At 50.8% G+C, this 24,266-nt stretch overlaps 2 protein-coding genes across 2 annotated transcripts; one reads left to right on the top strand and one right to left on the bottom strand.

The window, feature by feature from the left end:
* Positions 1-2,365: 2,365 nt before the first annotated feature.
* ITGAD (integrin subunit alpha D) lies at positions 2,366-22,192 on the top strand (the record flags this gene model as incomplete). The annotated part of the gene is given in 26 exon segments (XM_082669874.1): positions 2,366-2,375; positions 3,085-3,190; positions 5,224-5,327; positions 5,463-5,533; positions 5,659-5,771; positions 8,225-8,334; positions 8,977-9,107; positions 9,863-10,008; positions 12,442-12,476; positions 12,479-12,555; positions 12,655-12,802; positions 13,002-13,075; positions 14,355-14,484; positions 14,595-14,737; positions 14,888-15,028; positions 15,117-15,326; positions 16,011-16,141; positions 16,261-16,418; positions 17,414-17,568; positions 17,830-17,961; positions 19,002-19,060; positions 19,296-19,344; positions 20,912-21,025; positions 21,148-21,249; positions 21,506-21,616; positions 22,079-22,192. Coding segments are annotated over 26 exon segments (2,874 nt in total).
* A 1,180-nt stretch (positions 22,193-23,372) lies between these two features.
* Positions 23,373-24,022, bottom strand: COX6A2 (cytochrome c oxidase subunit 6A2). The gene is made up of 3 exons (XM_082670940.1): positions 23,873-24,022; positions 23,587-23,723; positions 23,373-23,502 (listed from the first exon to the last, which is right to left on the bottom strand). Exons 1-3 carry the CDS (start codon positions 23,943-23,945, stop codon positions 23,419-23,421), a joined length of 294 nt encoding a protein of 97 aa, XP_082527066.1. The 5' UTR covers positions 23,946-24,022; the 3' UTR covers positions 23,373-23,418.
* Positions 24,023-24,266: the final 244 nt, after the last annotated feature.

Genomic DNA, 24,266 nt, shown 5'->3' with positions numbered 1-24,266 from the left:
TTGCCCTTCCTTCACATTGACTACCTTCTTCATGATCAGGGATCTTAGAGGTACTTTCTGTTGTCCCTTGTTTAAAAAAATTTTTTTCAGCTGAATAAATTTTATTATTTATTTATTTTAAAATATTTATTTGGCTGTACCAGGTCTTAGTTGCAGCATATGGGATCTTGTTCCCTGACCAAGGATTGAACCTGAGCCCCCAGCATTGGGAGTGCAGAGTCTTAACCACTGGACCACCAGGGAAGTCCCTCAACTGAATAAGTTTTAAAGATCTAATTGTCTTTACTGAACCATTCATGATTTGGGCAACATCCCATCTAGCAAGTAGAGAGGAGCTCTGAGGAGCTGTACTAAAAGGAAGGCTTTTCTAGGCAGAGAGTGGATTACCTCATCTTCCTCTGGGGGATGGGAAGGGCCCATGTGGTACCTCACTGGTGCTGACCAGAAAATTCCAGACCGACTGGTTAAAACTACGTTCTGGGAAATGTTGAAACTGTTATTAGGTTAGGTATTAAGTCTTGGTTTGTTGATGTGGGGCTTAGCACAAGTGACTCCATTTTGGGCCTGTTGTTCCTTTTTAATGATTCTCCCCTTTTGATCAGACTCTATGCTTAGCTGAAAGATGTGATAAAAATTTTAAGGCATTAGTGCCACTCTCAGCTACCACTCTGAAGTTCTCCAATTTTTGTCAGTCCTTTGTGTAGTGTCCATAGGTCATAACAGTTTTGCTTAATCCCTGTGACATTTACAGGTCACAGCTTCAAGTTTACAATCTTTAAGTCAGTCATTCTCTTTCTTCCTTTTTAGATGTCCCAGTCTTAGGGAGATCATTTGCTTGGTGGTTAGCAGCTGTAACCATGCACGTAAAGCTTTTGAGAGAATACAGTGCACCTCGGAGAGAGTTAAGATTATAAATAAGCAGGATAATCCCCAGTGTCTGGAGCGCACTTTGGACTATGGTTCCTAAGACCCAAACCAATCAAAGTCAAATAAGTCAAAGATGACCCTGCCGAAGGAGTCATCTTTTTAAGCCAAGTGGCTTGCTCAGTGATCTTATGTAATTGGGTGTCAACGTTCCCAGAAGTGTCAATCCAGGTGCAACAGGTGGTGTTGGCCATGGAACACATACTTCATTCCTCAGCTAAAAGGTAATCAAGGGCTATCCTATTACCAAGAACAACTTTGGGGAAAAAACCCTCCACAACTTTGGCCAGAAAGTATAAGAATTTTTGTTGGGCAGCTATTGCTACTGCAGCAGATTCTGTAATATTTTCAGTAGTTAAGGAGAGGTTCCTCATTTGCATTTATGCATAACCAGGGAAGTAGGAATCTAGTAAAGGGAGCTAATTTTGAATCATGAATGCCTCCTGATAATTTCCATTTGAATCTATGGCTCAGAACTGGAAATGTGACTGTCATGAAGGCCAACAAAATGTTAGGGGTATGTAGACAATACAGGCAGTTTTATTCCTTTTATTTTTAATTCAATTTTTAATTTTTTATGACCCTTGTTTTGTGTCCCTTTCTTTGCATAAAGCCTGGAGGCAAAGTTCTCCAAACTTGTGTTGTTAACCAGAGACAGGGAAAGGGACCAGGGGTTCTCTAGCATAATGGACAGATCAGAGTTTTTGACGACGAATCCAGCAGTCTGAAATATTACCACCCATTTAGCAATGGCCTGGGAGATACAGATGGGATCTTATTTCCCCAACCAGGGATCGACCCTGCGCCCCCTGCTGTGAACGCACGGAATTTTAACTACTGGACCTCCAGGGAATTCCCCGGGCCTGTTGTTCTTAACATCCTGCACAATTTTTTCCTTGAGGTATGTCTTTGAGGCTAGTGGCCATAGCTCAGACTCACCTAAATCTGAGGTTGGTTTAGCATCAAGGCCCAACCCACACTTTCTTTTAATTTCATTTTAGCTATTATGGATAATAATCATCAAGGGGCTGTATGTTTAGCATGCTTATTATTTTGCATTTCCTTATAGATCCAAGAGCCAACTCCCTGGGAGTCGGGCTACTATTATTTCTAAACTTTATTTAGTAAATTTTACCTTTAGTAACAGATTGCAGCATAGTTGTAGTTTCATAGGATGAATGCCATCCAGGGATCAAGGGTTTGTCTTTCCCTGCCCTTTTACCTTTTTCTTCTTAAACCACCTGTTACCATGAGCCAGGGCCTTTCTAGCATACCCCACTCCTGACACCAATTAATGATTCTGAACATCCCAGTTCCAAGCAATGGATTGTGTTTGGGGTTGACAAATGCGGGGCGGGGGGGGGGGGTTGGAAAAAGCCCTTGAAATGTAGGGGGTCTTCCCTGAGGCTTTCTAGCTTAGCCTTTGGGAAGGGGGACGTCGATGAGTCAAGGTTGGTGAGAGTGAATTGGACTCCTGGCTGTGCCAGTGACTTGCTGTGCAGTTCTGGGTCAGTCAGCAAATACATGTCCCCTGCTAAGGGCCAGGCACTGTCCCAGGCACCAAGACAAGAGAGATGTAGTAGTCCTTGCCCTCCTAGAGCCTGGCACCAGGGACGGGGACATGGAGAACACATAATGACAAATAATTAATCTCAGAATTCTAAGTCTGTTCCCCAATCTGGATCTCAGGGTCTCTGCATAACGAGAAGATGGGGCACGACAGTTTTTAAGTGGATGACCTGGGGGCAGTCCCAATATCCCTGGTGTAATTATTAATGGTGCCCCTTCCACTCTCAGAACGTCCCAGTTTAGACAGTAAATGTACGGTCACTTTATCTTTAAAGGACATTCCTGATCTAAGCTATCAGGAGGTGACTGGCCTAATTTCAGATTGTGGATGTATTTGAAGTGCCCATGACGGGGCATTTCTCTGGATTGTTGCCCGTTGCATTGTGATTTGACTATTTTTGATGGAGGGTAAGAGATGGGAGCCACACAGAAGGCAACCAGGAAACAAAGAAGGAAAGAATGCCCTTCTCCCGGGCAGATGGGGAACCAAGGCTATGCAGGGTGGGTATCAAGATCCCAAGAAGTCAGGGGTTCAGAGGAGAAGGGGCTTCTCTGACTGTCCCTTTCACCTCCCCTTCCCAAATTCCTCAGTCCTGGCTTCTTATCATGGATTCAATTTGGATGTGGAGGAGCCCATGGTCTTCCAAGAGGATGGAGCCAGCTTTGGGCAGAGCGTGGTCCAGTTTGGCAGATCTAGGTAGGCTCCGTCCACTTCCCCAGCTCCACCCCCTTGGCCTGCAGGGAGGTGGCTGCATGTGGCAGCCCAGGAGGTTCCCTGGAGGAAGGGCAGCATGGGCGAGGAGCCTGTACATGACACCACTGACTACTGACCCCTGGCATGAGCTGGGCAAGGACAGGGTCAGCCGTGCCCAGCCTGCCCAGTCCTTAAGAGTCTGTGCTGGCCCTGTGAGGATCCCCGTGCATGAAGGAGTGTGACACCAAATAGCAAATAGGAAACACCAGGACAGGCAGAGAGGGAGGCACTGCAGAAGAAAGGGGGAAACACTTTTTTCCAATGACAAGAGACCCCGCATTTTTATTTTGCACTGGGACCAGCAAATTATGTACCTGCCCTCCCTCCAGAAGTGCACATTCTTGGGTCCCAGAGACAGGGACCCAAGGAGTTGAAGTCACAGTGTGATGCAAGAATAACCAAAGTCTGGGAGGCAGAAGAAGGGAGACCTCAAACCCAGGAGGGAATTCCAGGAGGACTTCACAGAGGAGGTGGCATTGGCAAAGAGCCTGAGAGCACAGGACAGTTCACGTGGCCAAGAGGGAGCACACAGAGGCCACTGAGTTCTAAATGTACATCCCTCCTCCTTCCTCACCCTGCTGGCAGGCTGGGGATGTGGAAGCAAGTGCCAGGAGCCAGAGTTTTTTTTTTCTTTGTTTGTTTGTGTTGAAATATAACACAGAGACTGAAATGCACAAATCCCAAATCCAACTCAATGAATTTTTCATATGTGTGTACCCAGGTAAACACCACCTACATCAAGATGTAGAACCTCTCCAGCCCCCTCTCGCGTGGGTTCCCTTGGGACTCTCCCGATCACACAACACTGAACAAATCCAAAGAGAGCCTCTGTCCCACTTACCATCACCACCAATTTGTGTTGGGGCCCTATTTTTTTAAAAAAATGAATATAAAACTCTTGATTGACTGCTGTTCACCAGTATTTACAGTAAAGTAAATAATATATATTGGATGATATTCTAATTGCTACAAAGTTACTGTTTTTCCTCATTTCTGCTGAGTTGTTACCCAAATACGGGAAGACTGAGCCCACGTCTAAGGAATTGGAGGGTGAAGAAAGACATGCAGATCAATAGTCTAAGACTAAAAGTTGATTCACACATTTGTGCCAGCAGGTCCCAAAAGGCTGCATCTCCAGCATCTGATTCAGTTTCATCCTCAAGCCTTAGACAAACAGGGATTTCAGGTTTCCATAAAGAAATGACTCTCTAGAAGGAATCTTGTTAAATGACAATTTAACAAGACTTGCTTGGCTAATTAGTTAAAGTACACTAGTATTTGTCTAGTTTCCTCATCTGAGTAGCGAGGTTGTTGGTAGTGAGAACATTTTTCCAAATTAAAAAATTCTTTCCTCTCAAGGAATTTTGCAAATAAATGGGTGCATTTATATGACTGCAGACATAGATGTGACTTCTGATACAGCTGCTTAAAATGGTCCAATTTAAATTGTTTATCTTATATTTAAATTGTCCAATTAATTACAGAATTATCTATTTGGTTTCAAAAGCTTATGGCTTCGGGACATTTTTCCGTTTTTTCTATTTGAGGCGACCTATTTCTTGGGTGACTCCGAATGACGGCTCCTAGGAAACAAATCGCACTGAACTGTGGCTGGGAAATGCTGTTTTTGTTCTGAATAGTATTATTTTGGGTGAATGTTAAAATACACACACACACACACACACAAACCATTTGCATACACAAACACACATATATTTATGTATACACACACACATACACAAACAAATAAACAAAAAGCCCAGCGCGGCCTTTCAACATACGTGGGTTAGACTCGGGCCCTGAATTTTTTTTTTTGTTTTTTTTTTTGTTTTTTTTTGGGGGGGGCCCTGATTTTTAATAGCCTCACACGTGGCCGAAGCCAAGAGCTCCCCTCATGAAGTCTCACTTCCCCGTGGCACTTCTTCACCCGAAGCGCCTTGTGCCCCAACCCCTGTCTGTCCTGGTTGTGCCTCCGGACTCGTGGTGGGAGCCCCCCTGGAGGTGGTCGCAGTCAACAAAACAGGACGTTTGTACGACTGCCTGGCTGCCACCGGCTTGTGTCGGCCCATCTTGCTGAATAGTGAGTGACTCGCCCCAGGAATCAGGGCCTTCAACCCTCCTACACCAGACCGCCCCCTCCTCAGCCTCCAGCTCGGACTGTCGCCCCAAACGAGGGTGTGCCCTTGAGTGTGACCCTGTGTGTCTGTCCTCTCAGCACCCCCAGAGGCCGTGAACACGTCCTTGGGCCTGTCCCTGGTGGCCTCCACCGACCTCTCCTGGCTGCTGGTGAGTGTTTCTGGGTCCCAGGAGGGTCTCAAGGGAGGAACAGGGGCCAGAGGAGGCTGAGGCTGGGTGAGAAGGAGGGGAAGCGTTCTGGGGGCCCCCTCGCCCACACAGGCCTCTGTCCCCAGGCCTGTGGCCCGACCATGCACAGAGCCTGTGGGGAGAACATGTATGCAAAAGGCGCTTGCCACCTGCTGGGCTCCCACCTGCAGATCACCTGGACAGTCCCCGCCACCCTAAGGTCCCCTAGAGACAGCAGTTCCACATGGAGCACGTGCTGGCACTGCTCATGCGTGCAGAGCATGAAGCCTGGGTCTCGGCCTCTTGGGCCTCCTGTGTGCAGGTCCCTTCCCAGAGGCCTCAGCAAGCACAGGAGGGGCTGGGGGCATGGGCTGGCCTGGCAGGAGGGGTAGCTCATGGCAGGAGCCCTAAGCCGGCCAAGCGGTAATGGCTCTGATGGGGCAGGAGGGAGTCCAGCTCTTGCAGGAGGCATGAGGGCCCTACATTTGCCAACAGGTGCAGGGATGCCTCCTGGTTTCCAGAGGAAGGGCCTTGGGCGGGGGGGGATGAAAATGTGTGGTGAGGACGATAGATCCAAGAATCCAAGAGGGAAGCAGTCCTGGGTCATTCACTGCTGAACTGCCAGGACCCCCCCCAGACTCACTCCTCCCCTTCCAAGGGGAGCAACTGACCCAGCCATGGGGAGTGTGAGGCACAGTTTTGCAGCACTGATGTCATCCACAGAGAATGGTGACTGGGGGCCCTGCCGTGGCTTCTCTCTGAGAGTCTGTCTTTACAAGTTCATCTTCTGTGTCCTTGGGCAAGTGGCTTCTTTCCCTGGGCCTTAGTTTCCTCATTGGTAAAATGGAGCTTAATAATCAAGGTGGCTGTTAGGATTAAAAAATTTAATACACATAAAGTGCTTCGACTCCTTTCTGGCACATGTATGTGATCGCCATTATGACTGATTTTCTAGCTGAAGACCACGTGTTCCGTCTAGGAGGAAGATACAGATAAACTGCCCCATCTGTGGCATCAGAGGGAATAGTGGGCCCCAAATGAGATCCAGGGACCACTCAAGGCATGATGTGAACCAGAGAAACCATGACGCCAGCCTTGGTGGGCTTTTAGCAGAAAGCGAAACAGCAGCAGAAAGAGCCCCCAGACCAAATTGTGAGAGCAGAGTCTATAGAGGGGACAGAGAGAGTGGAAAAGACTCTTGTGGGTACCAGGCCCCACCTGGGATGTCTGTGCAGCCAGACATTTACTAGATGGTAAATGTCTTTTCCTAGATGTTTCTGGGGCTCATGAGGTGGGATGCTTGAAGAAAATGGGACACAGATGTGTAAAACTGGTCCAGACGAGGCAGGTTTGAATAGATTTGGCAAGACTGTGTGCCAGGCAGTACTGGGTACTGGGTTCCGGGTGTGCATCACCTTATAGCATCCTCTCAAGATCCTTGAGGAGGCCAGGATGATCCCCATTTGACAGAGAAAACTGAGGCTCAGAGAGGTGAGTTTCCACTTTAGGAAGTGGCAGAGCCCAGAGCTTGAGCCAACCTTGCCTGATTGGCTCAGTTCTTTTTCAGAAGGCCATTCAGCTACAGCCAGCTGCCTGCTATGGGAAGCCCAGTGGATGCAATAAAAGAAGCAAGAAACAGAAGTAACATTGCGAGGGCGCTGGCCCCAGGCCTAGTCTGAGAGAGCATGTGGGGGTGGTTTTGTGATGCAGCTAAAAATGTGGGCCCAAGTACAAGACGTGGTGGCAGGGAACACCAGCTACCCAGCTGTCGGGGACAGATCAAGGGTGAGAAGGGGAGCACCTGAGGGCTTCTTGGCCTGCTGTGTCGGTGGCTGGATTTCCTGGTCTTCAAGGAAGCAGGGAGGGAAGTGATCTTCCATTTCTTCTGGGCACTGGTGATGTTGGTTGAGTAGGTGGGATGGGTGAGGAGTGAGGAGATGCGAGAAGACATTCTGCTTCAGTGCCCTGAGGCAGGGTACCACAGCTCAGCATCACACCTCATAGCTGTGGTGGTCTGATCTCCCAGCACCCTGGGACCAACACAGGATGTGGGGTGCTGGTGGAGGCATCAACCGGGTTTTGCACGCAGGCCACAAGCCCCTATGTAAGTCTGGGGACAACCTGAAATGTTTTATTTGTTCATTTACGTATGATGTGTCTTTCCATTACGGTGTGGACTCCACAAGGGCAGGGACGAGATCTTTTTGTTTTGTTTTTTGTTTTTTGCCGTATGCTGGCCTCTCACTTCTGTGGCCTCTCCCGTTGCAGAGCACAGGCTCTGGACGCGCAGGCTCAGCGGCCATGGCTCACGGGCCCAGCCACTCCGCGGCATGTGGGATCTTCCCGGACCGGGGCACGAATCTGTGTCCCCTGCATCGGCAGATGGACTCTCAACCACTGTGCCACCAGGGAAGCCCACGAGATCTTTTTTAAAGCTATGGTCTTCAATCAGGTTTCCCCAGAGATAGACTTAGAGGCTCACCTAGGAATGTTCTCGGGAGCAATCCTTATGAGAGTGTGAGGGGAGCAGGACTTGGCAGACGGAGAGGGTACACTGTGAGAGGCCTCAGCTGCCCCACAGAGAGCTCAGAGCATGGCCGGATATGGGTTGCCCGCAGGAGCAGGAGGTGACCTTGGGCAAGGCACCTCCCTTTTGAGTGGGGTGACACTTAGGGAGGAACTCTGCTGGAAGCCATCAACAGCCAACTTCCTGCAGCTGGGAATGAGCGCCTCCATCCTGGTGGGGGGCAGGTCTTGGTGGCACACCTTAGCATCCGCTGCAGGTGTGTCCTTGGGCCTAGAACAATGCCTGGCATGTGGTGATGATGGTGATAACAGTTACCCCTCATGGGGTGCCAGGCCCTGTCTTAAGTACTTTATGTACATATTCATTCTTTTTATCTTTGCAATAATCCCATGTGGTAGGCACTACTATCACCCATTTTACAGATGGGGAAAACTGAAGCCCAGTGAAGTTATGTAACTTGCCTGCATTCACCACTAAGAGGTGGGAAGAGGTGGGATTCGAGCCCAGGCATGCTGGTTCCAGGATGCACATTCTGAACCGCTTCGCTAAATTGCCTTCCACTGAGCCCCACAGTATCCCTGGTGGTGTATTCAATAAATATTCGTTGACTAAATGAGTTAGGAACCCACCCGGGCCCCACCCTCTACTTCTTCCTCCCCTTTTGTAGGCCTTGTGGAGGGAGGGGAGCAACAGGGATTCTGCTGAAGGGAGAAGAGGCTTGGCCAACAGATTTGGACCTCCTCATTGGAGGGTGTCAGAAACTGGGTGGGCCAGGGGGCCTTGGCATCCCTACGCCAAGGACGGCCCCCTGGCTCTGTGGAGCAGAAAGGGTTTCTGGGTCCCAGGAAGTGGCTGGGACCTGCCCATGCATTTCTGATTCCTCCCTCCCTCTCTGCAGAGTGTCCACATCAAGAGATAGACGTTGTCTTCCTGATTGACGGCTCTGGCAGCATTGACCGAAATGACTTTAAACGGATGAAGAACTTTGTCAGAGCTGTGATGGACCAGTTCAAGGGCACCCACACACTGGTGAAGGCTGGGCCCCCGAGGCCTGGGGACTGGGATCAGGGAGGGTCTACCTCTGGGAAGGCCAACCTGGGAGGGGGCCTGGCATCGCTGGGGGCTGGCTCAGTGGACGTGTGCCATGAGGAGGCCAGGGTCCAAGGTCAAGGTATGGTCCCAGTGCAGGGCCGATTTGAGTCCTAATCTGAGGAGGTACCCCCATCACATGTACTATGTCCCCGCATGCCACAGGAAATACAATGTTTTTGCTGTTTAAATACATTGAAAGGATTATCAAATCAACTTACTGTGATATTTGACTGAAGGTAACTTGGCCAAATGATGATTTCTTTATTATGTTTTCCATGTAACTCACAATTTCTTTATCTTATTGTTTTATTTCCCAGTAACCAGTGTGTGTGTGTGTGTGTGTGTGTGTGTGTGTGTGTGTGTGTGTATATATATATATACAAATTCTTGAGAAGCAAGGAAATATAACCTACAAATTGATTTCATGTATTATAAATTTTTTTAAAAAATCTAAGTTTAACAAATATTGTGGTTGGCAAGGCTATTCTTTGTAAACTATGAAAGAAACATTATTTGGTTTTGATTTTCCAGGTTTCTTTTGGGACCATTTATTTTTTTCTGGGTCTCAGTATATATTTGTCGGGCCTCAAAATCACATGGAGCATGGTTTGTAAATACAAAATTATTCCAAAATAAAAAACTTCCTAAAAAACAACTCCTGAGCCCCAGGGCCCTCTTCTTGGCCTTCACAGTTCTTGCTGATGCAATACTCAAACCTTCTGAAGACCCACTTCACCTTCAGCCAATTTCAGACCAGCCGGAGCCCTCAGAGCCTGGTGGATCCCATCGTCCAACTGAGTGGCCTGACGTTCACAGCCACAGGCACCCAGACAGTGGTGTAAGCTCTGCCCCATGCTGCCTGTGAATGAGCTGCTACCTCACTGCTACCTACTGCTGGGTCTGCACAGCCCTTCTTAGAGGCTGAGGGAGGCTCTGGGGAAAGGGGCTCACAGGGGAGCGAGGGGGCTGCAGGCAGAGTCCTCCCTGGAGTGTTTCTGGTCCCATCGCTCATTGCCATCCCCTGATCTAAGGCGGGACTCCTCTGCAGCGTGTTTCCCCTTTGCCTGGCTTTGGCTTGGCTGGACCCTGAGCCCACCTGGGCTTTGCTTCTCGGTTCCCATCCTGGCTCTCCGCTAGCTACCTGGGCCACCCTTGGAGTTACTGACTCTTTCTAAGTCTCAGGAAACTGTCCAATGAGGAAAAACTCACAACTTGGTTAGAAGGATTAAGCGAGATAACATGGGTGAGGTGTTTCCGCACAAGAAGTGCGAGATAAATGGTTGGGGATTTTATCCAAAAAATGGTGCAGCTCCTCTTTACCTCCCTGGAAGGGACTCAGGAATTATTTCCAAGTGTCTTCTTTGTGCCTTTCTCCCCACTCAGCTCCCTTCATCCCTTCATCCTCTCATCCCTCATCCACTCAAGTCTCTATGTACCATGTGCCTGCCCAGAACTGGGGGCTAGGTGGTCCGGGAAGAAAATGGCTTAGGTCGTGGGACCACAGTGGAATGTGTGGTTCCCATGGGAAAAAACTGGGTAGAATGTCTGGGATCCTTGACTTCCTGCACACCCTTGGGCACTGCCCTGGGGATGGTGCTGGAGAAATATTGAAAAAGGGATGATCTCTCCAAAGGCACTCTCTTTACTTTTGGGTGGCTTTTCTGCCTTGAACACTGACCTGTTGGGACTGGACAACCAGGAAGAAAGCCTCTGTCTCTTGAGTTGAAAGTCACACAGGAGAGGCATCTCTCCCAGTCCCTAAAGCTCCTCCCAGCCGTGGGCGATGGTGTAGTTCTCATCAAAATCCATCCTCTCCCATCACCTCCCTGCTCCCTAGAGCCAAGCCCAGCTCTGCCACTGACTGGGTTGTTGCTGTGTTTTTTTTTTTTTTTCTTTTAGAAGTTTCATTACAAAAAAGACAAAAAGGCAACAACATTAAGGAAAGTTTTGGAAAAAAAAAAAAAAAGAAATATTACCTACAGTTCCTCTAGCCAACCATCTTGCAGTATTTTGGCAACAAGAAAGAATAAGTACAAATGAATAAATAAATCCTACTCTCAAAAAGCACAGTGTCATTTCCATCCTTGTCTTTATTTAGACATATTTTATATAGTCACAATCAGGGCAGAAACTATCTTCATCCTGCCATTTTTTTCCATCTGTTCCATAAACCTGTTCCACGCTTCTCTACAGCTTTTGTTTTCCTTTGAAATGGCTGTGTACTTTTCCACCAAGGGGCTGGGTCATGATTTGCTAAACCCCTTCCCTAACATGGGACATTTAGGCTGCTTCAGTATTATATCTGGTGTGTGTATGTTATTTGGTGCATATGTGTGTGTGTGTGTGTGTGTGTGTTTGTGTGTGTTTATTCTGAGTTTGTAGAACTGCATGAACATATATGTTACATTTTTAATCATTTGTAATAGCTACCATAGAATTAATGCTTACCTGTAGGCCAGTCACTGTTGGAAAAGCTTCACCTCATTTGACCCTCAGGATAACCTGATACTATTTGTCTCAGTTATTTATTGCTGCCTGACAAACCGCTCCCAAGTTTAGTGGCTTAAACAACGCCCCTTTTGTTACTCCTTTTCATGATCCTGGGGCTCAGCTCTTCTCAGGTGGGGTCTCTCACGTGGCTGTGGCCACGTGGCACCTGAGGCTGGACTATGAGAGCTTCATCCACGTGGTTGCTGCCTTGGCAGGATTGGCTGGAAGGCTGGGCTTAGCTGGGGAGGCTGGGCCTCTCTCTTCATGTGGCCGCTGCACGGGGTGCCTCTAACAGGTTGGCTAGACTTCTCTCATGGCGGCTCAGGGCTCCGCAAAGTGCAAAAGCTACCAAGGTTTCTTAGGCCCATAACTGGCACAGGGTCAGTTCTGTTGCATGCTGCTGATTAAAGGGAGTCACAGGCCAGGCTCAATACGGGAAAGGAACCGGGTGTGGTTCACTGGGGGCCATCTTTGGAGACCAGCTATGGTACAATTATTGCTCTCATCTTGCATGGAGAGAAGCAAAGGCGCAGAGAGGTGAAGTAACTTGCCTTGTTGCCTCCTGGGAATGAGGTTCTGTAGTGGATGGAACTTTAGGAACAAGGAATATGAGTACCTTTGTTCTCAGTCTCACTAATGATTGTCAGTATGTATCCACGTCTTAACATACCTGAGTCTCAGGGCGCCAGGACTCCCCAGTCTTTCCAGAGGAGCTTCTAGTGCTGCAAATGATTTCTTCCCAGAATCTCAGTAGAATCACCCCCCTTTTCTTCCTCGATAGGAAAGAACTATTTCACAGTAAGAATGGGGCCCATAAAACTTCCAAGACCCCCTGAAATACAGCGACGTCATCCCCCAGGCAGACAGAGCCCGCATCGTCCGCTATGCCGTTGGGGTGCGTCCCCTTCCTCATGGCTCCCCCAGACTCAGCCTGCACCTCCCCCAGGCAGAAGGGCTGGCTGGCTCCTCCTCCTCGGCTGCCTCTCTGCCACAGGTGGGAGATGCTTTCCAGGATCCCACTACAAGGCAGGAGCTGAACATCATTGGCTCAGTGCCTTCGGAGGACCATGTGTTCAAGGTGGACAACTTTGCAGCACTCAGCAACACCCAGAAGCAGCTGCAGGACATCTTTGCAGTCGAGGGTAAATGGGGCATGACCTTGGGTCTCGGAATTGAAAGAGTCGCGAGTTGTGCCCCTCAGTCCTGAAGGTTCATCCCGGCTCATAGCTCACCCCAAATTGTTCCCCAGAACCCAAGCCCCAGACCACATTCTCCTCTTTCTGCTCTGAATCTTCATGGTCTCAAGGTCTCCGGGAGCCCGATTGACCTGTTTGCTCACAGGAACGCTGTCAAAGACAAGTCGCTCCTTCCAGCATGAGATGTCTCAAGAAGGCTTCAGTTCCGTCCTCACGACGGTGAGTGGAGTGTGTGCTCGATTAACGAGTATCAGGCACCAGCCCTGTGTTGGGAGCTGGGAACCAGAATAAACAAGAACGCAGACCCTGTCCTCAAGCTCACCATCTAGTCCGGGAGAGACACACAGGCAGTGTATGTAGGTACAGAGAACAGGATAGCAGAGGTTCCTCCTCTCCTGGATCGCATAACTAGTGGGAGGCGGTGACAAACGACAAACAAACGAAAGACTTTCAGGTTGTGCTAAGCATTGGGATAGAGAAAGAGAGGTGTCAGAGGAGGCCTAAGGAGTAACAGCTGAGGCTGAATGATGAGAAAGGGCGAGGCCTGGAAAAATATGGCGAGAGATTGCTCCAGGTAGAGGAAAAAGCAAGTGCAAAGGTCCTGAGTCAGGAACAAGGTTACTGTACGAGAGAGATAGAAGGGCCAGCACAGCTGGAGCAGAGTGAGCTAGGGGCAGCGCGGAGAGAGGGTGGGAGAGATGGGAAAGACCAGCCCGTGCAGACCAAAGAAGTGACAATATAGACAGACAATTGTCTGAAAGTAGATGTGTGTTCAAAATATCCAGAGAGATTTGCTTCCGAATAACTTTGAGGGCAATTGAGGGGGACGTAGACGTGGAACAAGGTTTGTCATGAGTTAATCACTGATGCTGGGTCACGGGTTCTTACGGATTCATTACACATTTCTTTCGACTGTTAATGTCCTAAATTAGCCATAAGCAAAAGTTTGCAAAGGCAATAAGCATTCAGAGGAGGAAATGCCAATCCCTTCCTGAGGGAGCCTAGGAAGACCTCGCAGAGCTGACTTAGAGGCTGACTCTTCCAGAGAGAGGAGCTGCGTCCCAGAAAGAGGAGAGAGGAGCGTCCAGGCCAGAGGCTTGGTGTATTTTGGAACAGAGTGTCACTGCGCAGGCTCGATTGGGAAGGATCCTAAATGCCACCCTCAGGAGCTTGCGGGCAGTGAGCCTCCATGGTTTGCCAGCAGGGTGGTGGCTGCACGTTTGGGTTGGAAGAAACCCAACTCTGGGGCAGTAGATGAAACAGAGGAAAGCAAGCTAGGAGGCAGGAAGGGCAGTGGGTGAGAGGCGCTGGGGTGACCGTGATGGCGGCAGTGGGGACGGACTGAGAGATGTAGGAATCAGGGACACGGAGGCTGCTGGTGAGAGCCAGGGAAGAGCAAAGAGAATTCCACATGATGGGCGGAGTCAGTGGCAGCCATTGCTTCTGAATAGGCTGTCTTCTTCTTCTTCCCACCTGCTCTGGAATCCTTTCCTCCCAGGATGGACCAGTTCTGGGGGCTGTGGGGAGCTTCAGCTGGTCTGGAGGTGCCTTCCTGTACCCCGAAAATAGGAGCCCCACCTTCATCCACGTGTCTCAGGAGCACGCGGACATGAGTGACTCTTACCTGGGTGAGGCAAGGCTGTGGTCGGAGGGCCGGGCGGGAGACGGGCTGCCTGGGAAGGGCAGGGGCCCGGGGGTGGGGAGTGGAAGCCTCTGTGCTGAGGCCTGGTCCCCTCAGGTTACTCCACAGAGCTGGCCGTTTGGAAGGGGGTACACAGCCTGGTCCTGGGGGCCCCCCGCCATCAGCACACCGGGAAGGTTGTCATCTTCATGCAGGTGTCCGGGCAATGGAGGCTGAAGGCTGAAGTCACAGGGACCCAGGTTGGGTGTGGAGGAGGGTCTCCAGGGGCAGAGAGGGAGATGAAGGGAGTGCGGGACCCAGCAGGGAGGGGCCGGTATCCGGGGAGAGGCGGGACCTGGCCCAGCGCGGGTGCAGGGGTAGGCAGGATGACTCCACGCTCTGCCCTCCAGATCGGCTCCTACTTCGGGGCCTCCCTCAGCTCCGTGGACGTGGACAGAGATGGCAGCTCCGACCTGGTCCTCATCGGGGCCCCCCATTACTATGAGCAGAGCCGGGGCGGGCAGGTGTCCGTGTGCCCCTTTCCCCGGGGGGTGAGTGGCTGATGAGACCCGGGCTGGGTGGGATCTGGGTGTGGAGGGGTCGCCTGGGGTGGGACCTGACACTGTTTGTGTTCTGCAGAGGGCTAAGCGGCAGTGTGGTGCTGTCCTGCGAGGGGAGCCAGGCCACCCCTGGGCCCGCTTTGGGGCAGCTCTGACGGTGCTGGGGGATGTGAACGGGGACAGGCTGACGGACGTGGCCATCGGGGCCCCGGGAGAGCAGGAGAACCGGGGTGCTGTCTACCTGTTTCACGGAACCTCGGGACTGGGCATCAGCCCCGCCCACAGCCAGGTGAGGCCCCTCTGCTTCAGCCTCTTCTGTTTGCCTCCTCCCGGCTGTCGTAGATTCGCCTGATGCCGCCTCCTGTCACCGGCCTCGGCAGTGACCATTCCCTTCCTGCTTTCAGTGGTTTACTTTCCTGAATTTCCCCAGGCCCAGCTAAGCACAATTCTCTTTTCTCTCCTTTGCCTCCAGACTTCAGAGTGTGTGGGCAGTTTAGTAGTTAAGAGATCACAGGCCCCAGGTCAAATGCCTGACCAGCCCTGTGAGCTGCATGGCCTCAGTCAAGTGACCGATTTAGCCTCTGTGAGCCCTGGTTTCCTTCTATGAAAGGATGAGCAAATTCTATTGGCTTCTTGTAAAGATAACTCCGTGAGAGCACTAAGCACTCCATTCCTCAAATATTTATGAATGAACATACGTAATTTATGAATCAACGTGTAAATGATGAATAAATGAATCTATTATGCTCCCATCATTACGCTTTGATTTTGTCATTGGCCTGCACCTTCGTGGTCCTCATTGGACCCAAAGTGCTCTCCTCTCTGCCTGTGGACTGTGGGGTCCTCACTTTGCTTGCTCTCCCTCCTCCCCGCTCTTCAACTTCTCTACTCAGTGTCCTTTCCAAATCTTTCTTCCCCAACCTTTCCAATACCCTTTCCTTGATTTGCACTGCTTTTATCCTTCCCTGGCCAGTGGATTGCAGGCTCCCAGCTCTCCCCCAGGCTCCAGTATTTCGGGCATTCACTGAGCGGGGGTCAGGACCTCACCCAGGATGGACTGGTGGACCTGGCCGTCGGGGCCAAGGGGCACGCGCTGCTGCTCAGGTGAAAACTCCCCTACTCTCCCCTTGCCTGCCCCTTGTGTCTGATTCACTAAGCTGCCCCCTCCCTTGTTCTCCTTCTGGGGGCCAGAGGCCCGCCCTCAGCCCCCCATGCACCCTCAGGAGCCTGCCGGTGCTGAACGTGGAGGTGGCTATGAGGTTCACACCCCCGGAGGTGACAAAGTCTGTGTACCAGTGCTGCGAAGAGCTGCCCACCGCCCTGGAAGCTGGGGACGCCACAGGCTGTCTCACTATCCACAAAAGCTCACAGGACCAGCTAGGTGAGTTTCCTCCTGGTAGACCCAGACCCTCACTGCCCCCGAGAGGCCCCCAGCCCTATATCCTCAGGACAGAATGAGCCCAGGAACCCAAATCTCACCTCCATGTCCACCCAGCTGTCCTCCTCCCTCCCTCTTCCCACACCCGGGCCTCTAGGTTCTGTCTCCAGGACACATCCGAGGTCTGCTCTCTCCACTGCCTTCCTCGAGGACAGGCTTCGCCTTCCCACCCACTCTGAGCTGTGCCCACGGCTATTCTTGCGCGCCCCCTGCACTCTCCACAGGGAACTACAGCGATTGGTCCTAAACACTGTTTAACACCCCTCAACCGCCCCTTTCTTGCATTTATAAAGACCAGAAGTTTTGCCCGCAATGACCCCATGATTTGGTCCCTCTCTGCCTTTCCAGCCTCACCTTGTCCCCTTCCCCCCTACGCCATACACTTCTTTTCTTTTTTGGCCTGGCCATGTGGCTTGTGGGATCTCACTTCCCCCATCAGGGATTGAACCCAGGCCCTCGGCAGAGAAAGTGCAGAGTCCTAACCACTGGACCTCCAGGGAACTCCTTTTTAATTAATGTGCCAACCTCCCTCTCGCTTCTGGTCTTAGCCACTATTCCCAGAGTCTGGGATTTTCTCCTCCCCGCTTTTCACCTGACTCCTTTTCATCCTCCAGGTTGGAGCTCAGACGAGGTCCATCCAGGAAAGCATCTCTGACCCCCAGCCTGAGTTAACAAGCCCTCTTGGGTACCACTGAGGACCTCACCCTTGCATGGATCTCGCTGTGATGTTATGTCCTATGTGCTGGTCTCTGTTTCTAGGCTGTGAGCTTATGAGGGCAGGGACCATAATTCTCCACCATCCCCACGTGTATCCCCATCACCTGGTACAGTTCATGGCCCACAGAAAGCGCTCAGCAAGTCTTTATCGCATGAAACAATGAAAACAGAACATTTGCGCTTCTCTCACTTTCCGTCTTCCATTCCCCCTTCTGCTTCAGGTGACGTCCGAAGCTCTGTCATGTATGATCTGGCGTTGGACCCAGGTGGTCTGATTTCTCGTGCCATTTCTAATGAGACCAAGAACTGGACTTTGACTCGAAGAAAAACCCTAGGGCTGGGAGAGCACTGTGACACCATGAAGCTGCTTCTACCAGTGAGGACTTTGGGTTCTGGGAAAGGGAGAGGGAGGAAGGAGCCCAAGGCTAGCCTCTGGCATCTCCACTCCCTGCTGAGTGAGGTGGGAAGGGTGGGAGCCTGCAGCTGGAGAGGGGAAAGTCGGGCCCGAGGAACCTGGCTCCACAGCGTGGATGGGGTGCTGTCTGGACAGCGGGGCATGGATGCAGTGGAGGAGAAGCCCAAGTAGTAGCAAGTAAGGAGGAGGAGAGCGGCTTCTTGAATGCCCCTTCTCCCTCAGGACTGTGTGGAGGACGTGGGGAACCCGATCATCCTGCGACTCAACTTCTTCCTGGTTGGGGAGCCCACCTCCTCATCTCAGAACCTGTGCCCTGTGCTGGCTGTGGGCTCACAGGACCGCTTCACTGCCTCTGTGAGTCTTTCGATGAAGTCTCAGGGGTGTGCTGACTTTCACTGTGTCTCCATGTGCTTAAGAGCCTACAGTGGCTCCCACCAACCACTTCAAATCTAAAATGCTTCCACCCAGTTACCACAGCCCTGCCCAGCTTGGATCCCTACACACATCCCAGCTGGTTATCCACTTCACCCCAACATAAACTCTCTGGTTCTCATTCTGCAGACCCTTCCCAACTTTTCTCATTTCTATCCATGTCGTCTTTCTTCCTTCCTCCTTTCCCTCCTTCCTTCCTTCCTTCCTTCCTTCTTTCCCTCCTTCCTTCTTTCCTTCCTTCCTTCCATTTTCACATTACAATTCCCTTATTCTTTCAGAGGAGGCACTGTCAAGGGATCATAGGTACCTAGAACTGCTCATAGTTTTCCTAGTAAGGGCACATAATAAACAGATTAAGACATTGTTTGGAAGTTGATTTTTACATCCTTCCTGCATGCCATATTTCTTATTTGGAAAACATCGCCTTCTCTCCACCTCAAAGATCTCCTCTAGTCCCCAAAGCCCCAGTCTGATCTCCCTCTCTTTTGAACACTACATTCAGCATCTGTCACCTCTTCTCTGGCCTCTTGTTGTGTCATGGTGATACCATGCCAAATACCATGTGACTGGACTCATAGCAATCTGTGTCTACTTCTGTGGCTCCTTTGGTATTGAAGGTTCCTTGAGTGCAAGAACCGTGTCTCATTCACCTGTAGTTCCCACCTTTCCTGACCCAGAACCTGTTCCATCATGGACAATCTATAATGTTTGTTGAATGGTTGTTCCAGTGTGATTTGGATTTGACTCCTCAGCTAAGCTTTCTGTTCCTTGAAGCCAAGGATCTTCTCTTATCTTCCCTTTATATTCTAACTGCCCCTCCCTCATTGCCCTACTTACCAGTGTTTAGCACGGTGCTGGGTGCAGGGTGGGTGCTAATACTCAATGTCGATGAGTACTCCTAATGAGGGGATTGGAGATGGATTAAGACATGGATGGGAAGAGAATATACTGTTTTGCTGCAGCTCCCCTTTGAGAAGAACTGTGGGCAAGGGGACCTGAGTGTCAGCCTCAGCTTCTCAGGGTGAGTGAGCTCTATCTCCTTTTATAGCCAGACACTCAAGCTTTTGGGTCTCCCATCCTCATAGGATGAGAAGTCCTTGTGTTTCCCTTTGGCTCTCCTTCTAACAAAGAAATGCTTTTGATTGGACAGTTATCAGCCTGTAGCTCGTGAGTTCCCACAGCCCTGCCCCTGCCCCTGATTCAATTCCAATCTACTTCCTTGAGTCTCTGTCCCAGTCTTGTCCTTCCTTGTTCAGCCTGCAGACCCTGGTGGTGGGGAGCTCCCTGGAGCTTCCTCCAAGCCTAGTACCTCGCCCTGCAGGCCAGCCTGCTCTTTTGAGGATGGGTATCTAAGCTAGCCGCTCTGATTCCCCACATGGCGATTCTTGTGACCAGCCATATATTTATACCATAGCACCATATCCCACAATTCTTGGTTCTTCTCTGACGAACTGACCTGCTGGTGGGACACACATACTTTGCCACCACTGTGTATCCTCTTCTCTCTCTCCAAGATGCAGGCTTCCTTTAACATGAAGCCAGTTCCAGCCTTTGTGCTAAACACGAATACGCTGAATTGAAGCTACTAGATTAAGACTGAGGCTTTTCTGAGCACTCTGAAGTGGGGAGCTTGTGCCCAACAGGATATGGGCTGTCACCACACAGGGTGAAGAGAAGGTCAGGTTCTCACAAAACTCAGAGGACAGCAGAGATGTGAGAAACTGTTGGGACGGTTTTTAAGAGCCCAGGGCTGAGCAGGCCACAGGAAAGGCAAGTGTAGGGCTGCTGCTCTGGGTTCTAAAGGTTGGGGAAGGGGCCAGGCTGGGAGCAGGACAAGGAGCCCCACCCACCTGGCTGAATTCCAGAGGCTTTAGGGTTGATCAGAAGCTTATAATATTGCCATGGGACAGAGTTTGCTGCTGCTGCTGCTGTGCCAATTTTCAGGGGAACTAGAGAGGGGGTTCAGGCAGTGTCATTGCCCTTCCAAATTCCATGTGTGAATTTCCCCTTCTATCCACGGGAAAACACTGAAATTTACAATAAGAGCTTACAGTCATATATACTTACGATATGCCAGGCCTTGTTTTAAGTACTTTACATGTATTTACATTTATTTAACCACTCTATTAGCTCTGTGATATAGCTATTGTAAATTTATTTATTTTTGGCTGCGCTGGATCTTCGTTGCTGCGCACGGGCTCCCTCTAGTTGCGGCGAGCGGGGGCTACTCTTCGTTGCAGTGCACGGGCTTCTCATTGTGGTGGCTTCTAACGTTGCGGAGCACAGGCCCCAGGCTCGCTGGCTTCAGTAGCTGTGGCACGTGGGCTCAGTAGTTGTGGCTCCTGGGCTCAGTAGTGGTGGCTCGCAGGCTCTAGAGCGCTGGCTCAGTAGTTGTGGTGCACGGGCTTAACTGCTCCGCGGCATGTGGGATCCTCCTGGACCAGGGCTCGAACCCGTGTCCCCTGCACTGGCAGGCAGATTCTTAACCATTGCGCCACCAGGGAGGTCCCGATATAGTTACTGTTATACACCTTTTTGCCAACAAGGAAATCCAGAGGTTTTTACCCCTGTCATTCAGCTGGTAAGTGGCAGAACCAGGAATCAAACCCAGGTGGTTTGGCTCCAGAGCTGTGCCCATGGCCATATACTACATGCCTCTCCAAGGACTGGAGAAGCTGAGTGATTTACTCAAATTTGAAAAGAGGTTTAGAACTGGAAGATTTTAAGGTGGGAAAACTGAAGCAGAGAGAGAAAGGGGTAGGATGGGGATTGTCCATCTATTCCCCACCCCAAATGTGATAGATTTCATTTTCTCTTGTGGTTCCTCCTTAAGTGAAGACCCACCTCAGTTTCACTCCTCTCCTGTCCCCAGGACTGCTCCACTGCTGCCTGCCTGAGGTTCTGCTGTGATATCCCCTCCTTTGGCGTCCAGGAGGAACTTGACTTTATTCTGAAGGGCAACCTCAGCTTCGGTTGGGCCAGCCAGGTGTGTCCCTTCCCAGACTCAGGTGGGGCCTGATGTGTCTGTGCCCACCTCAAGCCAGGGTGTTTCTCTAACCCCAAGCCCTCCCCAGAGCTAGTTCCCAGCCCTCCCCTTCTTTTTTGTAGACTTTGCAGAAGAAGACATGTGTCGTGATTGTGGCTGAAATCATTTTCAACAGATCCATGTATTCCCAGCTTCAAGGACAGGAGGCATTTTTGAGAGCCCAGGTAGTGACCGTGTGGTAGGCAGTGACCAGGCTGATCAGAGAGCTCCTGATGCTAAATCTGTGATGCTGGGTGGGGGGCTTGCAAGCCTGGAGGGAGGAAGGATGGAGGTCCCTAGGCAGGCAACTGTTCCTAAGCCCATGAATGCTTCTGTATCTCACCCCTTGGAGCAGAGACTGATGAAGAAAGGGAGGGAGTTAAAGATTGGGAAACTGGGAGGAGTCTGGAACAGCCTGATACTTTCTGATCCCCAAATCAGGTAGAGATGGTGCTAGAAGAGTATGAGGTCTATAACCCCATCCCCCTCATTGTGAGCAGCTCTGTGGGAGGACTGCTGCTGCTGGCTCTCATCACAGCTACACTGTACAAGGTGAGTGCTTTCATCACACTCTTGACACCACCAGCACCCAACCCCAGCCCTCCCACAGACAGGAGGGTATAGCAGGGAGAACTCAGACAGTGAAGTCAGGCAGGTCCAGGTACACATTTTCGCTCTGACTCGCTGTATAATGTCAGGCAAGTTGCTCAACTTCCCTGAGGCCCTTTCAACATTTTCGAAATGAAATAATGCCTACATCATAGAGTGACTGAAATGAGACAGACATGAGGCCAGGGTATGCAGAATCTTTGCTTTTCTGCTGTGGATGGTGTGTACGGCTACTGAGCTGGGCATAGAGAAGACACTCAGTACGTGATAGCTGTTGTTCACATAAGTGTTCTGGCACACAAATACAAGTCAGTTTGGCTTCCTTCTTCTGTCTCAGCTTCTTCCTACTCCCAACTTCCTACCCTGCCCTCTGATCCAGATTTTCTGATTTATTTCCCCTCACAGTGTGGCTTCTTCAAACGTCAATACAAAGAAATGATAGGTGACAACTCTGAAGACACTGTCACATTCAATGGGGAGTATCTCAGCGGTGAGGCCCCCAATCAGCCTTTGTCCTAAGAATCCACTTTCCCATTTAGCTGTACCCCCATGGGCTGACTGTGTAGATCTGGACTGGCCTGAGCAACTTGCCAGGTGCTAAGCCATCTTCCCAAGGCATCGAAAGGTTTTTATGTTTTTACATATCTACCAGACTTCAGTGATGACCCACTTTTTACAGAAGCGGGCATGATGCCAGCATGAATTCTCATATGTATAAGAACTGTCACATTAAATGAGGATGTTTATAACACAGTTTCCTTGTATGAAAGAGCTCTAATCTAGGGACCTGAATGCTGTTCTAGTAAGGGGGGAGGGGCTGCTTGTGGGTACAGAAAATGTTCTCTCTTTCTCAGGTGACTGGGGCCTGTGAGCATCTTTTCTTAATGGTGCCGTGACTAGTTTCAGGAGAGGAGGGCAAAATAAGTTGTGTGTGTGTGTGTGTGTGTGTGTGTGTGTGTGTGTGTGTGTGTGTGTGTTTGTGTGTTGGTCATGGGTTTCAGCTTAGGCGTCAGGCTCCTTGGTAATGGCAAGTGAGCTGACTGTCCTAGGAGGTGAATGAAATGTCCAGAGCTTGTCTGAACCAACATCCCCCTTGAATGGGGTCCCCCAAAACTAGGAGAACCAGGCTTCCAGAAAGGGAACATCTAATTTCCCCCAACTAATACAGAAGACCCATTAAAGGTGGTCATAGCGAATGACCAAAATATTCCAAATCCAGAATTAGGTCATGAAGATCTACACAGAGGGCTGTAGATCCTGTGTTTGAAATCACAATTGTCTCTAGACAGCGGGAAATCACAGAGGCCCTGAATGTGTGTCAGGAAAAGAGTGGTACCTCAGGATCTGCAGCCCTGAGTCTCCACCGGGCCTCCGACGAGCTGCCTGAATTTAAGTCATTTAATCTCTGAGAATCTCATATTCCTCCTCTGGAGAAGGTGGAACCAAATTTAGACCTTGCTCCCAGAGTTACTGTGAGAAGTCAGTGTATATTAAAGCCCTTTACAGCCTAGAGCCCTAATTATTAATAGGTGAGAGGGGAGGGGCCATCTCCTACCTGTCCATCGAGGCTGTTCCCTCGAGTCCCTCCCAAGTCAAGGTCTCCGGAAGAGCACGTGGAGCGCCCACTGCACTTCGCGCACAAGCCCAGCTCTAGCCATGGACGCCCCGCCCCGTGGTCCCCATGGAGCCCACGGCCACACACGGCTTCCACACTTTTATTGCGTCTGGGGGAATCGTCCAAGGCCTCAAGGCTTTTCGTAGCCCGTGGGCAGAGGGTTGACACGGGGATTGTGGAAAAGAGTGTGGTTGCCGTCTCCCCAGGAGTAGGGCTGTGGAGAGAGGGAGGGGGGAGCGAGGCGTCAGCCTGGGGGTCCCCCGCACCCCCTCGCTCGCGCCCGCGCGGGCCAGTGTACCTTGGAGCGGATCCGGAGGTGATGGTAGGGGATGAACTCTGGGCGCTCGTGGTGGCCCGAGTGGAGCCAGGAGTTGAGGGTGCAGAGGGCCACGCTCGGGAGCGCCAGCACGAAGGTCAGGAGGCGCCAGGTGCGGGCTGCAGCGGGGAAAGGCAGGGCTGAGAGAGAGACGGACTGGGCGGGAGGGGGAGGCGTCGCCAGGACCCTGGAACGTCCCAGAGGCAGGAGTGGGGGACAGATGGACAAGGTCAGGAAGCCACAGGGTCAGGCCCTGGCTGCAACTCACCTCCTGTCCCTCCGTGGTCTCCCTTGGCCGCACTGGCCAAGCCGCGACCCAAGGACCTCAGAGGCAAAGCCATGTCAGTGAGAGAAGCTGGGGACAACGGCACCGTCCTTTCCTTCTCCTTCACTGAGGCCTCGGTTCCCCTCCCCTCTGTTCCGGCCAATCACCTGTTGAGTCTGTAACGTGGGTGGCTATTTTTAGGGGGTTTCTATATTTAAAACGAGGCCTGCCTGGAGGTCTTTCTCTCCAGACAGCTGCTGTACTGTGCCTCTTATTTTGGTAAGGGGACATTTAAAATACAATATGCCATTCTTTTTATAGTTGTGGGGAAATATTTTGTTCAATACTGTATTCCCAGTGGCTGGCACACAGTAGGCCTTTAATAAATATTTGTAGA

The sequence above is a fragment of the Grampus griseus genome (assembly GCF_964374135.1).
Source record: "Grampus griseus genome assembly, chromosome: 14".
NCBI classification, from domain to species: Eukaryota; Metazoa; Chordata; class Mammalia; order Artiodactyla; family Delphinidae; genus Grampus; species Grampus griseus.
Note: the sequence above shows the minus strand (reverse complement) of the source record. Positions and strands in the feature narration are given on the sequence as shown.